Source organism: Lycium ferocissimum, chromosome 6, assembly GCF_029784015.1.
Source record: "Lycium ferocissimum isolate CSIRO_LF1 chromosome 6, AGI_CSIRO_Lferr_CH_V1, whole genome shotgun sequence".
NCBI lineage: Eukaryota > Viridiplantae > Streptophyta > Magnoliopsida > Solanales > Solanaceae > Lycium > Lycium ferocissimum.
Window position 1 is genome coordinate 4,073,040 of NC_081347.1, and position 19,368 is coordinate 4,092,407.

A 19,368-nucleotide genomic window follows, 5' to 3' on the forward strand; every position below is an offset into this window, starting at 1 on the left:
TTTGTTAATTGTGTAGTGCTGCATCTCTTCATGAAACCAACCATGGTTTATGAAATCTTCATATGAACGAGTGAAAACAGATGGGAAGACTGTTGCTCGAGAAAGGTATTAGATAAACCTTGTTCCAGTGGAATATGCAAACGCAAAAAAGATCTTCCACTTCTGTTATAAGGGGGGAAACTTTGTATATTAATCTTTTTTTTAAGGCCATTGAGTAAGGAAACTAAATTGAGTTTAAATTTAAGTACGACATATGAAATCAATCAAGGAAAATCAGATCCACTGGCTGCCATTGGATCATTATCAACCTCTACTACATCAAAACCAAATGAAACACCCTTTTAAATAAACTACAGAACTGACATACATAGTAAATATCTGTCAGACTAGAATACTACTATCTGTATATGCACTCTTCATAGGAGTAATACATACATTGTACAACACATTCCACCCCTATAAGTAAACCTCACGTGGTAACACATAAATATATATCCCCTATAAGTCAACAAAAGGGGGTGGCATTTTATTTATAACTCTTATATAGGCATATAATAAACAATAATAATTTGAGGTCCAAACAAATAATAAAGATCTATATGGTAACCCCACAAATCAAGCTTGGCACATGCAATCAGGAGCAGGATATGTATAGAGTGATTGCTTGGGTTTGCGGAATCTGATTTGGCCTTGTCTGTTCTGGTGCCCATCAACTACTGATTCTTGAAACTCAGGCCAAGTTAGTGTCTTGTTCAAGAAAAGCTGGCCTAATAGTGCCATGTTTGGCCTTATTGTCTTCATATTGTTGTATGTTCTATGTCCCACCTGTCAAGCCAAGGTTGTATTCATTAGCTGTGGACCATATGGCCTAATAATGCATATTAGACTTAGACCTTTCATGTAGGATACCAAACACGACGTAGTTCAAGTCTCACGCACCGACAATGTAAAACATATTCATACAATCAGGTCACTTATGAAACAATTACAAGTAAATCTCTACAATAATTACAATATTAATCTGTACTCACTCAATTTAATTTTATGTTAAGGTGTTTGACTGGACAAAGAAAGAAAGTCTCTTGAGACGTGTGGTCTTAATCATGACATTTATGTGGCTATAAAACCTTGTCATAAAGATTAAAATGAGAAGTTCATCGTTAAATTGTTTCCAACTATAGAAAGGTGTAATTGGTTAATTGAACAGCCTAAACAGGAACAGTATCACATAAAATAAAACGTTAAAGACATTAAGGGAGTAATCAGTTAAAATTGCAATTAACCTGCTATCACAAGTTCAACCACATTGGCAGTGTAAAATAGTTTCTCTTCCGTGTATTAACTCAATGAAAAGAAATAGCTTTCATTTTATTAAGTAGATTCTAAAGGGCAGCATAGCAAGCTAAAGTGAAACTAGAAGATGAAAAGATTTGAGTGATTACCATTGCATTGTGCATATTTCCAGGGGAGGCGGAAACGAAAATATCACTGTGCATGCCAACATAATAATCAACTGCGGCCAATAAGGAAGCCTTTCCTTTGATAAGAGCTCTTTCCTCAGAAGATGCAAGGCTCTTTTTGTCTTCCATCAAGGGGAACAAACTTCTCAAGGCTGAAATCCGACGTTCCCCGCCATAAACCTAGAAAAAAGATGAACAAAGAAAAGACTTCAGGACACACAGATATTGGCTTTACTTCAAGTATTCTATAAATGCAGAAAATCAGTGAAGACCTTATGGGAGGCAAGATATAGGCGAGTGCTGTTGTCGAATCCCAAAGCTGCCAGTAGCAATCCAACTTCTTCTGGGGTTAATGGGCACCGTCCTTGACTTCTTAATTCTTCATCAGTAAATTGAGAGTTGATGACCCTTCCTCCCCAAATTACTTGCCTATATTTAGCTAGAGCCAGATTTTCAGCCTTACCGCCACCAAAATCACAGGCTGAATGAGCAGCCATATCCTGGAGAGAAAACAAGTCCAAAGATTCTTAAAATATGTTACACTTTAGGTGGAGTAAAATTGACTACAAAATTACAGAAAAGACTACAATAATTCAACAATCATACTGCCTTTAATAGGCATCAAAGGAAAACCGATCTTTTCAGGAAATTGGAAGTACTAATATTTGATCGGAAAATACTGCAGGAGAACTACTTCAATGATGCATGAAATGCTGGAAGTAGACAGCAGAATAAACTACTAAATTTGGAAAGCAGTATAGAGAAAAGTGTTTTTTACCTTGTCAAAGCGAAGGTGAAGAACAGCAAACTTGCCAGATCCTTGTTTGGGCTTAAGATCAGTAACCTCTCTAAGGTAGTTGTTGCTAACCATGTTGCCTTCACTAGGAGGATACCTCAGGCGATTGATAAGGGCATCCCCGAGATGTCTGATGTGAGGAACAAAGGCCAATGCTTGAAAGTTGACTTTACATCGTAGGTGTTGGAGGTACTTGGGCATGTTGTCGAACGTCAATCGATGAGAAAATGGCGCTATGGCAGCAATTCCATAACTGACCATTTATAGAATATTAATATACCAAACAATGTCAAAATTCCAGCAAATGACTAACAGAATTACTATTATATCTTCAGAAGATAATCACTAATAAAGAGAAATATGACTATAATAAATCAATCATGTGACTAACCTCTGCAGGACAGGTGACACGTTCTCCAAATACCAATGTGCTGAAGCATGAACCGGAGCGGTCTTGATTCTTGTAGGTCGAATAGCTGTGCCATAATATTCTCGTGTGCTCCAAGAGAATTCATTAGGCAACTCTTTAACTATAGCTACGTCGTCTTTCAATACATTGATGAAGTGATCCACATCAAAGATATCCTCGAAGGAGCTGTAGGAAAGAGGACGATAGTAACTTGTATATGTAGCTAAAAGTCAAAAGTAAAACAATATTAGCAATATACTGAAAAGATACCTCGAATCTTGCCAAACAGGATTTACTTCCAACTGAGGGATCACAAGTGTGGCATTCAGAATCTTGGCAACGACAACTGCATCACAGATCTTTTCCAAGAAATATAGATGTCAGTAATGAAGGGACAACTGCTTTTTTCTATAATCAAAGGAGTTGATAATTAATGTTGCTTCTATGAACTATCAAATGACAAAAATGGTCCCTCATGTTTGCGAGTTGGTACAAAACAGTCCCTAACGATTTTGGTCCTTTAAGTTTCGCCAAAAGTTTAACTCTTTTGGTCTCCGTTAAATATTTAACGAGTTCTATCAGTTAGATTTGAGGGGAACTGTGAAAAAAAAGAGGATTTAGTGGGAACTCACATTTGGGGGGACAGTTTTTGCAGTTTATGCTATTTTGTCTTGTTCTAGACTCTAGCGTAGTTTTTTTTAGTTACAAATTCCGCTATATTTTGGTGTCTAGTACAGTTTCTTTTTGTTGCAGTTTTAAGTATTTGATGAGGCTCCCTAGTGTTTTTGATTAATTTTTTTTTTCTTTTCCACAGTTCCCATCATTATATATTTAACGGAGACCGAAAGTGTTAACTTTTGGCAAAATCAAAAGGACCAAAACTTTCAGAGCATACTTTAGGGACTATTTTGAACCTACTCCCAAACATGAGGGATCATTTTTGTCATTTCCTCAACTGTTAAACAAAGGAACTATGATACGCACCCCCATTCTCTGTTGATTTAGTCCTCCATCAAGGAACACTTGAATGTATCCCTCAGATTTTTCAGGTACTCCTGAACAGTGCAAGGAACAGTAATTAGTCATTAGAAAATTAGACGGCGAGATCATGTTGATGCTCAATCAAGTTATTGTTTAACATAATAACATCAAGCCCTGAATCTAGATGTAAATTTTAGGGTTTTTTCATTTTTGGCCCGTTGGCCAAAATTAATTACGGGCGCATATATGTATATTTGTGTGTGTGATATGTATATTTTTGCTTAATATAAATTACATATACATTTGCCGGCTATTATTTTTTAGAGCGGTCCAAAAACGTAATTATCTCTAAATTTTAGATGGATCAGAAGACGTAATCATAGACACTTACTTGATGCAGGATCAGATTCAGTACAAGGTTTCCATCCTTGGTGTGCCAAAGGTGTCCAAAGCTCTGACAGTTCTTCATTGGACTAAAGACAAAGAAGACACAAACTCATTGACAGGAGAACAAAAGTTGATTTAAGAGCAACAAGTGAATGTGATTAATAAGGTCTTACGCACAGTTTGGCGACGTAAAGCACTCTTCGCAAGACGTGAGTGCCTGAATTTTGGAGCATTCAAATCCTGCACGTGCAAACAAGCTTATAAAAATTTCTCTAAAGAGTTCATATCACACAATTACTTAGAGACACACCAAAAGCATACAATTTATTTTTTATGGACACAAATTTACCAGATTCCTAAAGTTTGGCAAAGAGATCAGAAGGAAATTTGGGAATTGGAACAAAAGAATCTAAATATGTTGTTTAGACCAACTGCTTTAGTCCTTTCAGAGTCCATGTAGTCGGGACTCGGGTACAAAAGAATGATTGTTTGGGCTATGACATGCATCTCTCCGCAATGTATTTAGAAAATTATGTTGGTTAGACCAACTACTTTAGTCCTTTCAGAGTCCATGTAGTCGGGACTCGGGTACAAAAGAATGATTATTTGGGCTCTACGCGATATATTTAGAAAATTATGCTTTCCTCTCCTTGAAAGAGAAGTATAATCATCTTCCACCAAACTAATTTTTAATTATTATTATTATTTTTATTTTAGGAACAGCTTCTACTGTTGATCTACCAAACATATAAATATTTATCCCAAAAATCAAATCTTATCATTGACACAAGAATTCTTCTATCCAACAGACTGTTGTTTGTTGTTGTTCTATTGTTGATCTACCAAACATATAAATTTTTATCCCCAAAATCAGATCTTTTCATTGACAAAAGAATTCTTCTATATAGAGAATCATGATCCAAATTCCTTTCCCTGTGGCATGAAGATAGGTTTATACTGAAAGAAACCATTAAAGAAATGACACTTAACTAGTCCAAAGTCAACAGATCCAAGTCAATGACTCACCAACCCCTCCTAAACATTCTTCAATCACTGCTAGATTTACAAATTATACCAAAACAATTTTTTTTTTCCTGTTTCTGTTTCACTTTCTGATTCATTGATACTACAAAATCAGCAAATCCACCTAACATAAAATCAACTATTCCACAATGCTAGTAAACAAAAACAAAACCCCAATTCCACGTCTAGAAAATTTCCCCAACTGCTGATATCCACCAAAAAGTTCAAGATTACCAGGTAAAAAAGTCCATTCCTCATCTACACTTTCCTTTTTGCCCAACCTAAGATCTAAATTTTAGTACAACCTCACCCCTACCCTTGTTAAATTGATTTATCTTTAGATAACCATTTTTTTCATCAGAATTTCTCAAAACCTTAATCTAAAACATCCACTTTCACTTCAAGATTGCATTTTTACTGCTTTTTTCATCACCCTCTTTCTCCATCTACCTTTTCCACTCAAATTCCAACAAAACAACAAAGAACACAACACAAAAGAAAAACACAAAAAAGGGTACATTGAAGAAACAACAACAAGGCTAAAAATCTACAGTTTCCTTTCTGGACCAACCCTAAGATCTAATCTTTTTACAGCCTTACCCCTACCCTTGTTAATTAATTTAGGGAAAAGGGTCAAAAATACCCCTCTACTTTGGAAAAAGGGCTAAAAATATCCTCCAAACTTATTTTGGGTCAAAAATACCCCTCCCATCCTTAAAGTTTTCAAATATACCCTTGTCTTGACGGAAATTATCTCCCAAAATAACCCGAAATCATTTTTGAAACCCGCTCCATCATTTAAACCCGACCCAACTAAATAATAACCCATAAGATCCCCCTATTCCCCCAATACATAGGTTTGAAGTTTGAGGGAATTGGGAGAATAAGGGGATCTTATGGGTTATTATTTAGTTGGATGGGGTTTAAATGATGGAACGTGTTTAAATAATGATTTCGGGTTATTTTGGAAGATAATTTCATTCAAGACAGGGGTATATTTGAAAACTTTAAGGATGAGAGGGGTATTTTTGACCCAAAATAAGTTCGGAGGATATTTTTAGCCCTTTTTCCAAAGTAGAGGGGGTATTTTTGACCCTTTTCCCATTAATTTATAGATGACCATTTTTTTCATCAAAATTTCTCAAAACTTTTTTCTAAAACAACCACTTTCACTTCAAGATTACATTTTTACAGCTTTCTTCATCATCATCTTCCCCAATAGACCAACAAAGAACACAACACAGAAGAAAAACACCAAAAAGGGCACATTGAAGAAACAACAACAAGGCTAAAATCTACACTTTCCTTTCAAACAACCCTAAAGATCTAATCTCTTTACAACCTTACCCCTACCCTTGTTAAACTGATTTATCTTTAGTAACCACATTTTTCATCAGAATTTCTCAAAACTTTTTTTCTAAAACAGCCACTTTTACTTCAAGATTGAATTTTTACTGCTTTTTCCATCACCCTCTTTCCCAATAGACCAACAAAGAACACAACACACAAGAAAAAACACAAAAAAGGGTACATTAAAGAAACAACAAAGGCTAAAAAATTACAAAAGAGAAGCAAAAAATACAAAAACATACCGAGAGAATGGTGTTTGAGGCATGGCTGAGAGTAGTGAAAATTGTAGGAAACAAAATAGGCAAAAGTAACACAAAAATTATATGATTTCCACTCATACTTGTGCTTCTTGTTTGGTATTGCTAAGTTGATTTGTGATAGTTGGCTCAACCCTTTGATGAAAATATATAAAGCAAATAAAGAAAAGGGTAGACCTAAAAACTCTCAAAAGAACTTAGAAGAAAGGAATACAAGATGGAAAAAAAGCAAATTTTTTTCCTTTGTAAGAGAGAGAGAATAAGGAAAGAAATCAAGAATTAGTAGTAGGAAGAGTAAAGAGGGGCCAATATCATTATGAGCCTCAGTAAAAGCATCTCACATGGTGGCACCTATTTCCATATATTATCAACACATATACCAAAAAAAGCAAAGCAAAACTATAATAAGACCAAGAAAACTCACAGCAACCTTACAGCTGCTATTGAGGTGATTTAATTTACTCCTGTGTCGCCACTTATAGTTATGCAGATATTTAATAATATATTGATTAATCATGCAGGATTTAATTATGGAATACTAAATTATTCCTATGTCTAATAGTTATTTTAACTTTTACTTTATTTATTTGTGCAGATTCATTTATTCATATATTAGTTATTCTATTATTTTATTTTGTATAATATAGGCTAAAGAAATATAATTTGTGTTAGTAAGATAAAGTATAAAACAACAACAACAACAAACATATACCCATTTTTCAAGTTTTCCAGAGTTGTTTTAAAACAAAAGCTATATTTTTTCAAACACTTAAATATTTTAACTTCCATTATATCATGAAATTATTTTTTTCAAATCAAATTTGCAAAAATTTGACATTATAACTTATGTATCCTAATTTTAAATGTAGCACTTAAATAATCTAACATAGTTAATGAACTTTTAAGACAAATACATAATTTAACTTCAGGCAAATAGGATTTTTTTTTTTTTTTACACTTGAATAATTAAAAACAATAACTTTATGGATATGAAAAAAAAAAGAAATTTCAAATTAAGAAATTTCTTTTTTTTAAGGATTTATCAAGCACCAATCGAAAATCTTAATTTGAAAAATTCTTTTTTTAAGGATTTTTATTGGTTAAAAGTTATTGTTTTTTAAAAACAAAAAAAAAAAATAAATAAATAAGATGAAACCTAAAAGTAATTAATTAAAAAGTTTTAAAAAAATTTGCACATTTATAGTCTCATGTATATGCATTTGCCTTATTTTTGCATTTTAAAAAAAAAAAACAAAAAAAATGATATATAAATAAGATTGTTTGGCCATGAAAATTGCGAATTAATTAAAAAGTTTTTTTTTCAAAATTGGGAATTATTGAAAACTAAAAAGTCCTCACATTTGCTCTTATATAATATAGTAAATTTTAACTTTTACTTTATTTATTTGTGCAGATTCATTTATTTATATAATAGTTATTCTATTTTTTTTATTTTGCATAATATAATACATATATTTCTTCATAACTTATACATGTATTAGTTATATGCGATTGTACACTGACAATCAATTATCGTATTTGGTGTACGGAATTTTATACGTACCAGCTAAAATGCTAGTAACAAATATGATACTTCCTCCGTTTAATTTTATATGAGAGTGTTTGATTGGGCACAAAATTTAAGAAAAAAATTAAAACTTTTGAAACTTATGGTTCAGGATGAGTCACATATATTTGTATGATTATAAATCATTATATTAAGAATAAACTGATAAATTTGTAAATTAAATTATTATTAAATATAAAATGATGTTATTCTTTTTATGACTGATTAAAAAGAAAAAAATGTAATTAATTCAGGCTCTAACAGTCAACCAAACGACTCCTAATAGTTTTTGGGAGAGTAATAAGTGTTTGGGGTGGGTTGTCGTTATCAAGTATGAAAAGTGATCACCTATTACAGCCAAACAACGGATAGATTCATTATTCATAGTAGTGAGGAAACAAGAAAAGAAAAAACAATAAAAAAGGTACATCCACCGCTATGTAGGTGGCAACAATTTGAGGTGGTCTATGGGTCTTTTCTTGATTAGCTTTATTGTGAATGTCACCAGAATACTTTATTACTAAAAAAAAAAAGTTTGTGCTTTTAATGTGACTACTAATAATAATAATAATGCTGGCAATACCCACCGACACTTGCTCTGGCTACAGTGTTTTTCACACAATCAAGTTAGACGAAGGTGCATGGTGGGTTCATTTGAAGGGGGGTTGGGTGTTGTCACGAGTGGTTTTCATGAAAAAATTTCGTGGACAGTATTTAGTAATGTAATTGTATTTATTTATTATAATTTGTAGATATTTTAGATTATGGTTTAAAGCTTTTTTTTTTTTTAGTAAACCGAGATCTTATGAGAAAATATTATGTCATGGTTTAAAATTTTATAAGTTATGATAGAGTTAGATGTGTGTTCAATGTTTTGTTTGTAATGTCGAGTAATATATGGGAGGATATCGGACGTGAGTTCTTCATTTCGTTTCGTCCCCCAAAATTCTTTTATGTTATTTCTAAGGGTGAGACGTTGAAATATTTATGTCGGGAAGACCTCCATTAATTGTCTATCACAAAAATATGAATCCAAATATAGGGTAAGAAAGAATTTGATAAATGGAGATATTAATTCTTTTAAGAGTCGGAATCAGTATTTGATAAATGGAGATATTAATTCTTTCAAGAGTCGAAATCATTAAAGCGTAAATCAATTCAAATCAGGATCAATTAATATCTGAATATTGTACGGAAGTATAATGTTTCAGATACTATATTCTTATAATTTTTATAAATAGAGACAAAATTTAAATAATGACCTAAAAAAGGGATATTCATGTAAATGTAAATTAATATGGTTTTCATTAGGTAATTGTTTGGGGCTCGACTATTCTGAATCTTCATCTGAAAATCTTTCAAATGAATTTATCTCCAAGACTCAAGCTCAAAAGTTGTAAAAAGATGAATAGATATTTACCAATTCACTGTAATTTTGGAATGTTTTGAGACACTGAGGGAAATAGGTTGAGGAAAGGCCTTTTTAGCCCTTTTTCTTTGACTGTTTTGGTCCTGCTATTTTTGGTGCCATTCTCCTGCTTAAAGGGACTACAATTGCTTGCACTGGAAATAAACAAGGCCATTAAATTAGTAAATTTTACATTACCGTTTTCAACTTTAGAACTTTTCAAAAATATTACTACTCCATGTGGGTTATCTTACATAAACGACAATCTTTTGAACTCATTTCAACAAAAAAAATGACAGTTTCTTATATTCGAAAATTTCGTAATTTTAAAATTGATGATCTGTTTTTATAGCAACCAAATTGTTATAATATGTCTGAGACTAAAATGTCCAAATAAATTTTCAATGTGGTAAAGATTCTTCTTTCTTTATGAAATTCTGTGTGTACTGAAATATCACCCATGAAATGAAAGGAATAGATTATTTTTTTTTTATTTCCCGCTTGGTGGCTAGCACCTACATTGGGAGCCGAATAGATCTGAATTTGTGTCGAAAAATTTCACATTAGGGATAAAATGCTTTCTAACAAAGACGACTCAAAACTCATAACTTAAATTCGAAATCTCTTATTAAGGAATTGATTATTATTCACTTCACTTGTTGGACAAAAAAAGTAATTATCTTGATCTCATGGGAATTCATTCACATTAAATAAGGAAGTCTTTTTCATATTCCAGGTCATGGAATTATTGGTTTTAATCAGAATACTCCCCACCACTATCACTATGATTACAGAATTAACGGCTTTAGGTACAGACCTACAAATTGCTTTGTAATAATACAACTTAATGCATGTAGCTGTAGGAATTGATTCAAAAGAAATTATACATATGATACAAATGAAATTAATTGCTACTCCCATTTTATTGGTGATTGCAGGTTAACGATGCACCAATTGTGATATTTAACTTTTTGAGCATATTTACCGTAATATGAACAAAGTAGCGAACGACCTAGCAAAATATGAATCAAAGTGAATTTTTTTAGAGTTCTAAACTATATCGTAATTTTCGTAGTTATGTAATTTCTTCTTTTGTCACCAATCATATGGGACTATGTGTCCTAGAAAATCTAACCATATAGTAGACTAAGTTTAATATTCCCTACACTATAATATGTCTACCTTAAGATCTTCAAACTTCTCAATAAAATATAGTCTCGATGAGTACGCAATGTTACTATCTCAAAAAAGTGTATTTGACCTGATCTCTTTAACAAATTCAGGTTAAGGTGTTACGTCGGCCATGGAAAAAAAAAATGTTGGCATCAAATCAATAAATGTGTGGCATGTATATATTCTTTGTTCACTTAAATATGATTAATTAGGACATCAATCGGCGAGTAGTGCTTCTTTTAACATAAGATGATAAGCGAGCTAGTAAGTTTTTTGAGGTTAAAGAAACTTTCTACTCATTCAAAAGACGAACGAGATGTTGTTATTTAAGCTCAAAAGGTACTTAAGGAGGTTAAGAAGACTTTTCAGTTTGATTTAGCGAGGTTTGGATAAAAAAAAAATTCCCAGTTATCCCCTTTTTGGGATTGTTATTTAGAATGACTCTTTTTATTTCCCTTATAATTTATGAACAGGATCTGAATAATCTCTAACTCCACATCTTTTTTATTCCAATTGCTTATGTCATACTAGATATCTAGAAGGCTTTGGTAATGAGAGGACGTGAGAATTGTGATGCTTTTCTTCCAATAGAAGAAGAGGAGATTCTATACTAATCCAATGTATTATACATATAATCTCATGCAAGAGGTAACACTAATTAAAATAAGAGTTTTTAACTTCTATATATTGATACTGGAAAGAAAAAAAATACTATTAGGTCAATTTTACTTGTTGTATTAAGTAACTTTTCTTATTTTCAAGATTGTAAATCCAAATTTTATGGAGGATTATCTATAAAGATTTTCTCGGCAGATTTAAATATTATAAAAAATTAAGTAATTTTTCTTATTTTCAAGATTGTAAATCCAACTTTTATGAAGGATTATCTATAAAGATTTTCCCGTTAGATTTAAATATTATAAAAAATTCATACCGTCGTGTATAACTTAATCTTACACAGCTAGCATAATAAAGGGACATCTTAGTTTGGCTAAGAGAATAATACAAAAATTGTTGATCATCAACAAATGATTTTACCATTTCGTATTCAATTGGAACAAACTTCTTGTTCGAAAAAAAGAAAAAAAAGACAAGCCCCACATGACATGACATTTTGATTCTTCTTTCAGCCAATAATTCATTGTTTTACTCGTTTTGTTTAAGGATCACATCAATAAAATTCATACGTCGTATATAACTTAATCTTAGACAACATAATAAAGGGACTTCTTATTTTGGCTAAGAGAATATAATAAAATTCGTTGATCATCAATGAATGATTTTACCAATTCTTATTCAATTAAAACGAACTTCTCTGTCAAAATGATGCCAAAAAAAGAATACACCTTGCTCAGTGCATACGGTAAGACAACCCCACATTACACATGACATTTTGATTCTTCTTTCAGCCGGTAATTCATTTGTTTTACTCGTTGTTTAAGGATCACATCATTAAATAAAAGGAATATCATATTTTAATGAATAAATGAAAATGAAAAGATGAAGAATCTTAGCAAATCGTTGTTCACATTATCATCTATACAATTTAAGAATTTCTTTTGTACGGCATATTAACTTTTTGCTAATGTTTAATGGACTTTATTTGTCATTTTGACAAAAAGAAAACAAAAAAGGACAAAAAAATGAAACCAAAAGGAAGTGGACAAAGAATATTAAGTGGTATTACTAAACGAGTTGTATGCAACGTGGCAGCTGCTTATACTGTCAATAATTCAGTCGACCACTAAAATGGGTCCCCAGCTACGAGAGTGAAAAAAAAGCTTTAAAACGAAAAATATATTTAAATGATAATAATAGATATTCCGTACTATGTAGTGTAGTAGATAACTATGAATGAAAATGGCCATGTTCAAAAGTGAATAATCTATTTTTTTTTCTAACAAAATTTGTGCTTCAATTGCCTAGGATGAATGACGACTTCAATTAACTTCATATTCAAAGTGTAAAACATGGTAAAAGACCCCAAATCCTTAAATTTCTACACTGTGAAATTCACTATAACTATAGTGAATTAGTGATTGATGATTGGTTCTAGGCATTTCGAACTTTCATCTTGATTGCAGGGACTTTGCTCTTTCTTCCTAAAGAAAATTTATCTTGACTGATCCCTAATTATTCAAGGTGGGCGCAAATTGATTCAAAGTCCGGACATTATGATTATAAAAAGAAAAACAAAAAATGTGTTCGACCACTATAACTTTTGTAGTCTAGTTCTTCTCTTTTCCTTGTTTCTTCTTGCTCTCACACCATTTCATCAATTTCATCATACCACGAAACTTAATTGGTAACGAGTTCAAGACCATAAATACGGCATTCTATGAGATTTAGAGTATTGACCTAAGTTGGTTGGTGAAGTACTTAATAATCAAGGACTTAAAGTCTATGTAGTTTTTTGTCTAGCTGTCTTATTATTGTGTCTTACATTCTAATCACCGTCCATAATTGATTATCTTTCTTACCTAACATTCTGCTAAATTGAGAGCATTTGTTAAAGTAACTTGGTTTTGGAATTTTATAGTTGAATCGAAAATTTTAGACGCATAAGGTGTGCATTCCAAATCATATAATTTTACCATAGTACGTAAGTAAAATATTAAGGTTAGGTTAGAATAAGCATTGATTATTTAGCTATAAGAGTGTAAGTTAAAATATGTTTCATGTATTCATTGAGTCGATATAAATACCGGGTAAATAAATTCTAACATTTGCTCAATCATTTTCAACAATCGTAATATGAAACCTTCTCTTTGTATTATGGCTATGTACTATCTCATAATTCTAAAATTATAGGTTGAGTATATCAGAACTCCCCTATATTTGACCACTTTTATTTAGTGTACACCTAAAATTTACATTGTAATTACCCCACCAGAACTTGACAAGTTGATAGCCTCGACCCCATGAACACTTACGTGGCAAAGAGCGTGAATACACTATCTTTTAAGCACGGGGGGAGAAAAATCGAAAAACAACTTTCGAGTAGGGTATTATCCAATTATAATTATCATACAATTAAATATAATGATTTATCTGTTCCAACTGTATTTTTCCTTATTTTTCTTAAGCATATCTTATCCCAACTGTATTTTTCCTTATTTTTCTTAAGCATATCTTATCCCAACTGTATTTTTTTTTTTAATTAGAGTTACCAATAAAAATAATCGTTTCCACGTACTTAGTTTTACTTATTGAAGTTGCCAAATATTCGTTTACTTGCCGCATCAAACTTGAGTATTGCCATGTAATAATCAAATACTATCAAATACAAAATAGAAGTGGTTAGTCGCAAAAGTTTTATTAACTAATGTGTAAAAAAAGTGAATATTATCAGTATTATTGTTGGTTAGCTTGTAGCTGTATTGACACCCAATTGCATGATTGCAATACAAATTTTGAGATGTTATGTTGTAATCCAGCAAAAGGGAGTTTCTATTTTGTGGTTAATTTACAAACTTAGCTGTTGGAAAATTTGTCTTACAAATCAGAGCTATTTTAAAACATCGGTTTATAAATATTTCGAGACCAAGAAAACATACCTCAAATAAATTCATTAGCTGATTAATACTTAAATTATCAAATCTAGAACTAATAGATATTTTTTCTCTAAAAATGAACAAACAATATGAAAACTTTTTAGATTATCAGATTAAGTTAACATATGACAAAAGGTAAATTTGCATACCGAAATTGATATGATAACCTGGTAAATCACATTGATGTATATTTTTTACTTTAGTATATGTAACTTAAACTCTAAAAAATATTGTCTAGTTATTATCGTAAAATAAAATTGACAAAACCCATAAATTTTCTGAGAATAAGGTCCCTAAACGGCCATGAATAATTTTCACTTTTTTTTTTTTCCAGAATTTTGTTCTCCGGAATCATGTTTGGACACAAAATTATTACAATTGAAGTTGAATATTCACTACACCAAAAGAGGCTTTTAGTGGCAATATATTTTCCTTTTATCTAAATAGTTATTGCCACAAAAATATTTACTGAGAATTGGTTAAATGTCATTAGATTCAAGGTCAAGTAAAGTTCTTTAAATTTTATTTATGGTTAAGACTAAAATTTGGTATTGTCGATCGGTAATAATTGATTCTAGAATACAATTAGCGGCAATTAAGTTATTGCCGTTAACTAATTGCCGCTAAAAGCATATTTTGTTGTAGTGAATACCGAGATATTTCAGAATTCGAAAAACTCCAAATACTTGTTTTCACATTTTTAACCATTTTTCAAATTGTATTCATGTCTAAACATAACTTCAATTTCCAAATTCTCCTTCCTTCCCATTTATACGATATTCTATCATTTTTAGTCAATCCAAAAGAGAATGACTACTTTTTATATTTAGCAATAATTTAACTCTAAAATTTTCATTTTATCCTAAATAAAATGATCTCTAGCCAAAAAAAGTTCTTTGACTTGTTTTAGACCACAAGATTCAAAAGAATTTCTTTTTTGTCTTAAACTTCATGCCGAGCTAGACATCATAGTATAAATTGTGACGGAGGGAGTACCATCTTTCAAACTTTTCATCGAATTACATTTTTTTTTTTTTGGGCTTAATGCATATGCAACCCCCTAAACTTGTCCTTTTTTATTTTTTTTATTTTGGCACCTCAATTAAGTATTGTTCCTATTAAATCCCTGAACTTGGCCTCAAGCGTGTCTTGTTGCACCCCTTTTTTTTACCAAAAAATAGATAAGTCAAGACGCATAAACGCGACCTTAACTTGCGTATCGCACCTAGAATTTTAAGCCTGCTCGTATTGATTAAACTGTGACGATTATTTGGTTCCTTTTCCACTTTTTGCAACCGGTTTAGAAGTGAATTCGCAACCAATCTCACTCTCTTACTAGTATTTTTTTCCACTCTTTTCTTTTACTTTAATTTGCAGTGGGTTTTGAAATAAATCCGCAACCCATCTTGCTCAATTCACACGAGATTAATTAATTAGGCTTTAACATTTGTCTTGGCCCAATTTATAAAATACGTTTCAATAATTTTTAGCCAAATTCCAAGATTGGTGAGCTCAAAAGTTCTTATCGATTTAAAGTTCAAGCGTAACTGTTTACTTAACGTGAACGCAAAGAGCCAAATCTAAGGCTCCACGCAGCATATTGAGCTAACTAAATACACACAAAATATGGAAACAAGGACATTCAATGCATGACAAACACTAGGCTAGCATCATTTAACATCAAATATATGGCTCTAAGGATGAAACAGAAACTCATAGCAACAAAATGCAATCAGGGAATGTGTTATCCTGTGAAGGTGTGAAAGAAGTAGCGGTTTTTGTTCAAAAAATGCAACCGGAAGATGTCGTACCCGGTGAAATCATGAAAAGAGTAGGGATTTTTGTTCCCTAAAATGCAACTTGGGAATGATATACCCTGTGAAGGCATGAAAAAAAGTAGGAATTTTTGTTCCCTAAAATGCAACTAGGGAATGTCGTACCCTGTGAAGGCACATGAAAGAAGCAGGGGATATTTTTTCCTAAACTGCAGCCAGAGAATGTCGTATCATGTGAAGGCATAAAAAAAAGTAGGACAGTGAGCAAAAGACTGAGCGAAAAAAAATACCTAGAGCAATTTTATGAGTTTCGAAAAGGTTTTCATTTGCGGTTTCGAGTTTGTAGACCTGAAAATTAGCTTTTGTTATCTTTGGGAATCAGTAGATTATAGCCATTTTCATTGTCATGGATTAATCTTCACAAAAGGTAACATCCAATTTTCTTCTTATAATTTAATATTAAGATCATACGAGACTCGTGTTTAAGTTAATTAGCCTTTTGTTCCTCTTTAAGTACTATAAATAAATTTTATGAAAGCTGCTTATAGTTTTCTTCCTCGTTGGTGTTTTCTTATGAATAAAGAAACTGGCTAGGGCTTTCATTTTTATAGGTTGAATTGGTTAAAGCAATTTTTTTTTTTTTTCAGTGGGCCTCGTCGTTCAGCTTTCAGGTTTTTGCCTTTCCTTTGCACCATTTCAAGGATTCGTGCTTAAAATATCTTAACAGTAAGATTTTTAAATTTTTATTTAATAAAGTTAATCAAAACAGGAATTTTAAGTGACCCTTTCGTTGTGTTTTTTTCTTATTCATATCTATCTATCTATATCTATTCTATTTTAAAAGCATGAATATAAATATTGGTTGACCAAAATGTCCCTAAAATATTAATAGACTTACATATCCATTTAATCTAATTTTACCATATTTTTATTGGCTATTCAGTAAATTAAAAAAATATCACAATTGAAAATAGAGTTTAAAATAAATACTACTTCTGAATTTTAGTTTGCAATCTAATTAATTAAAGAGTCTACATGTTCAAATAAGAAAAATATCTAACCAGTTGCCTAATTTGCCTGCCTAATTTGCCTTGAAGTATCTTTGTGGTTGAAGGTTAACCTCTACTTATTAAAAATCATTTTTTTCGCCGATTGTCCTTCTTTTGGGGGTGGTCTTTAATTTTTGTCCCTCAAATTATTGGTCTTTAATTTTTGCCCTTCACTTAAAAAAGTAGCCGAAAATATCTTGAGGTTTGGGTTCGAACCCCCACTCAGTCAAAAAAAAAAATCAGTCTTGCCTTACAAGGCAAAGTTTGCCGTCTCCGGCATAGGTTCTATGTACTTCGCCCGAATAGGCATAGGTTCATAGAAAATATTATTATTTTTGACTATACTAGGTTTCGAACCCAGAACCTCGGGGTATTTTCGGTCAACTTTTTAACCGAAGGGCAAAAATTTAAGACCGGCGAATTGAGGGGCAAAAATTAAAGACCAATCTGTATGAAGGATAATCGTGCAAATTGCCTGTTAAAATTTTTAGTTCCAACATATGAAATGATTAGGTAATTATTAGACCAAATTTTAATAGGCTTAAGTATTTTAGTTAAAAGTTTAGTCATAAATATTCATGAGAAGAAAATATCATATCATTAATAACTATTGTTGATCTTAACTGAGGTTGAATGAAATTACAAACTACCTAAATGAGTTTCATTTTTGTTTTCTTTATTAATAATGTATCTTAATCTTCATATATGACTTCCATATAACTGATCTTGGGGCTCAACTACTATAAGTATTGTATCACCAAAAAAAAAAAAAAAAAAAAAAAAAATATATATATATATATATATATATATATATATATATATTATTGCATTCTTTAAGTGATTTTTACATCTTTAGTCACATAATTTTTTTTATATTTCATTGTCTTTTGATTGTGTCAAAACCTTATTGATGAGTTGGTTTAGATTATAAATGGGAGTATAGTTTTTTTTAAATATATATGCAATTGAAAATTTATTCTTTTAAATACGCACTTATTTGATTCCAGATATAAATTTTACTAAAAAGCTTGCATTCTAATTTAACTTACGATCGATGATTGTTTTGAGTTACTAGATTTGTTCATCTGTTTTTATAGCAATGACAATATCAAATATTGGTTTTTTATTTCGGACGTTATAATGGGGCGGAGGGTTTTTTTTTTCTTTTTCTTCCGGATAAGACAATATTTTGATGGGTTTAGACTTTAGACAATGTTAATGCCTTTTTTTTTTTTTTACTAACTAGTAAAATTGCCGCGCTTCGCCCGGTTATAAAAAATATTAGTACATCTACAAAAAATATCAGCATGTCATTAACGAATTTAAATAATAGTTTAGACACTATTCCACTAATACACTTTTCTATGAAAGAAATATATTTAGATTAATCCATACGCTACTTCATTCACTTGAATTATTTTAATATATTAGTCATTTAAGTTCTATCTAATTAAGAAAGATTTCATGAGCATTAAAAAATTAAAATTCTGCACAAATATCATCTTATGACTTCTAATCAGAAGATAACAGTCCATATAAATGAGATACAAGTATTTTGATTAGTAATAAAAAGTGATAATAGGCAGAAAATCAGATTTTATTTTCTTTAGGTCCAGTTTTTTATTGTCATCACAGTTAAAAGTAGATGCTTGGTAAGAATTATGTTTTTCTCGTTATCACGAATCACATCCGCAGTCAATTCCAATACTTATAATCGTTCATCATTAATTCACTAAATTAATTACATAAATTATATACTACCTAAGTGGACACTCTTTTGAACCGGAGATAGTAATAAAAAAGCAGGAACGGAACATAATTAAGTACCACATAGAATTCATTTATTTCTACACAATGAGACAACTCCCTTTTAAATAAGGAGAGGCAATAGCACATAAATGCATAATTTTTTTGCTAGATCAAACCCAAATAATCCAGACAAATTCATTAGAAAGAGCATGCTATTTATTCATGATATTTACACTGATGTAGAACAAATCATATAAATTCATATTTTTTCAAAGTGAAAAGAAGGAAAAAGAAATAAACCTTATACACTCGTTTATACTGGATGTAAGTATATTATTTGAGTTGGTAAGCAAAACCAAAACTCGTTTTCTGCTCCAAATTTGCACGTGATTTACATCCTCACCATTTTGTGTATTCATCTTCACAAAAT

The 19,368-nt window shown here is 31.2% G+C and overlaps 1 protein-coding gene across 2 annotated transcripts; it reads right to left on the minus strand.

Moving 5' to 3' along the window:
• Positions 1-259: 259 nt before the first annotated feature.
• On the minus strand, positions 260-7,015 carry LOC132058984 (O-fucosyltransferase 39-like). Of its 2 annotated transcripts, none has more exons than XM_059451423.1 (10): positions 6,649-7,008; positions 4,211-4,273; positions 4,038-4,119; positions 3,650-3,720; positions 2,936-3,024; positions 2,648-2,851; positions 2,239-2,509; positions 1,733-1,960; positions 1,443-1,640; positions 260-825 (listed from the first exon to the last, which is right to left on the minus strand). In XM_059451423.1, exons 1-10 carry the CDS (start codon positions 6,742-6,744, stop codon positions 616-618), a joined length of 1,512 nt encoding a protein of 503 aa, XP_059307406.1. In that variant the 5' UTR covers positions 6,745-7,008; the 3' UTR covers positions 260-615. The 2 variants fall into 2 exon arrangements, with proteins under 2 accessions (XP_059307406.1, XP_059307407.1); XM_059451424.1 differs by having other exon boundaries at positions 749-1,382; positions 1,415-1,640; positions 6,649-7,015.
• Between the last annotated feature and the right edge of the window lie 12,353 nt (positions 7,016-19,368).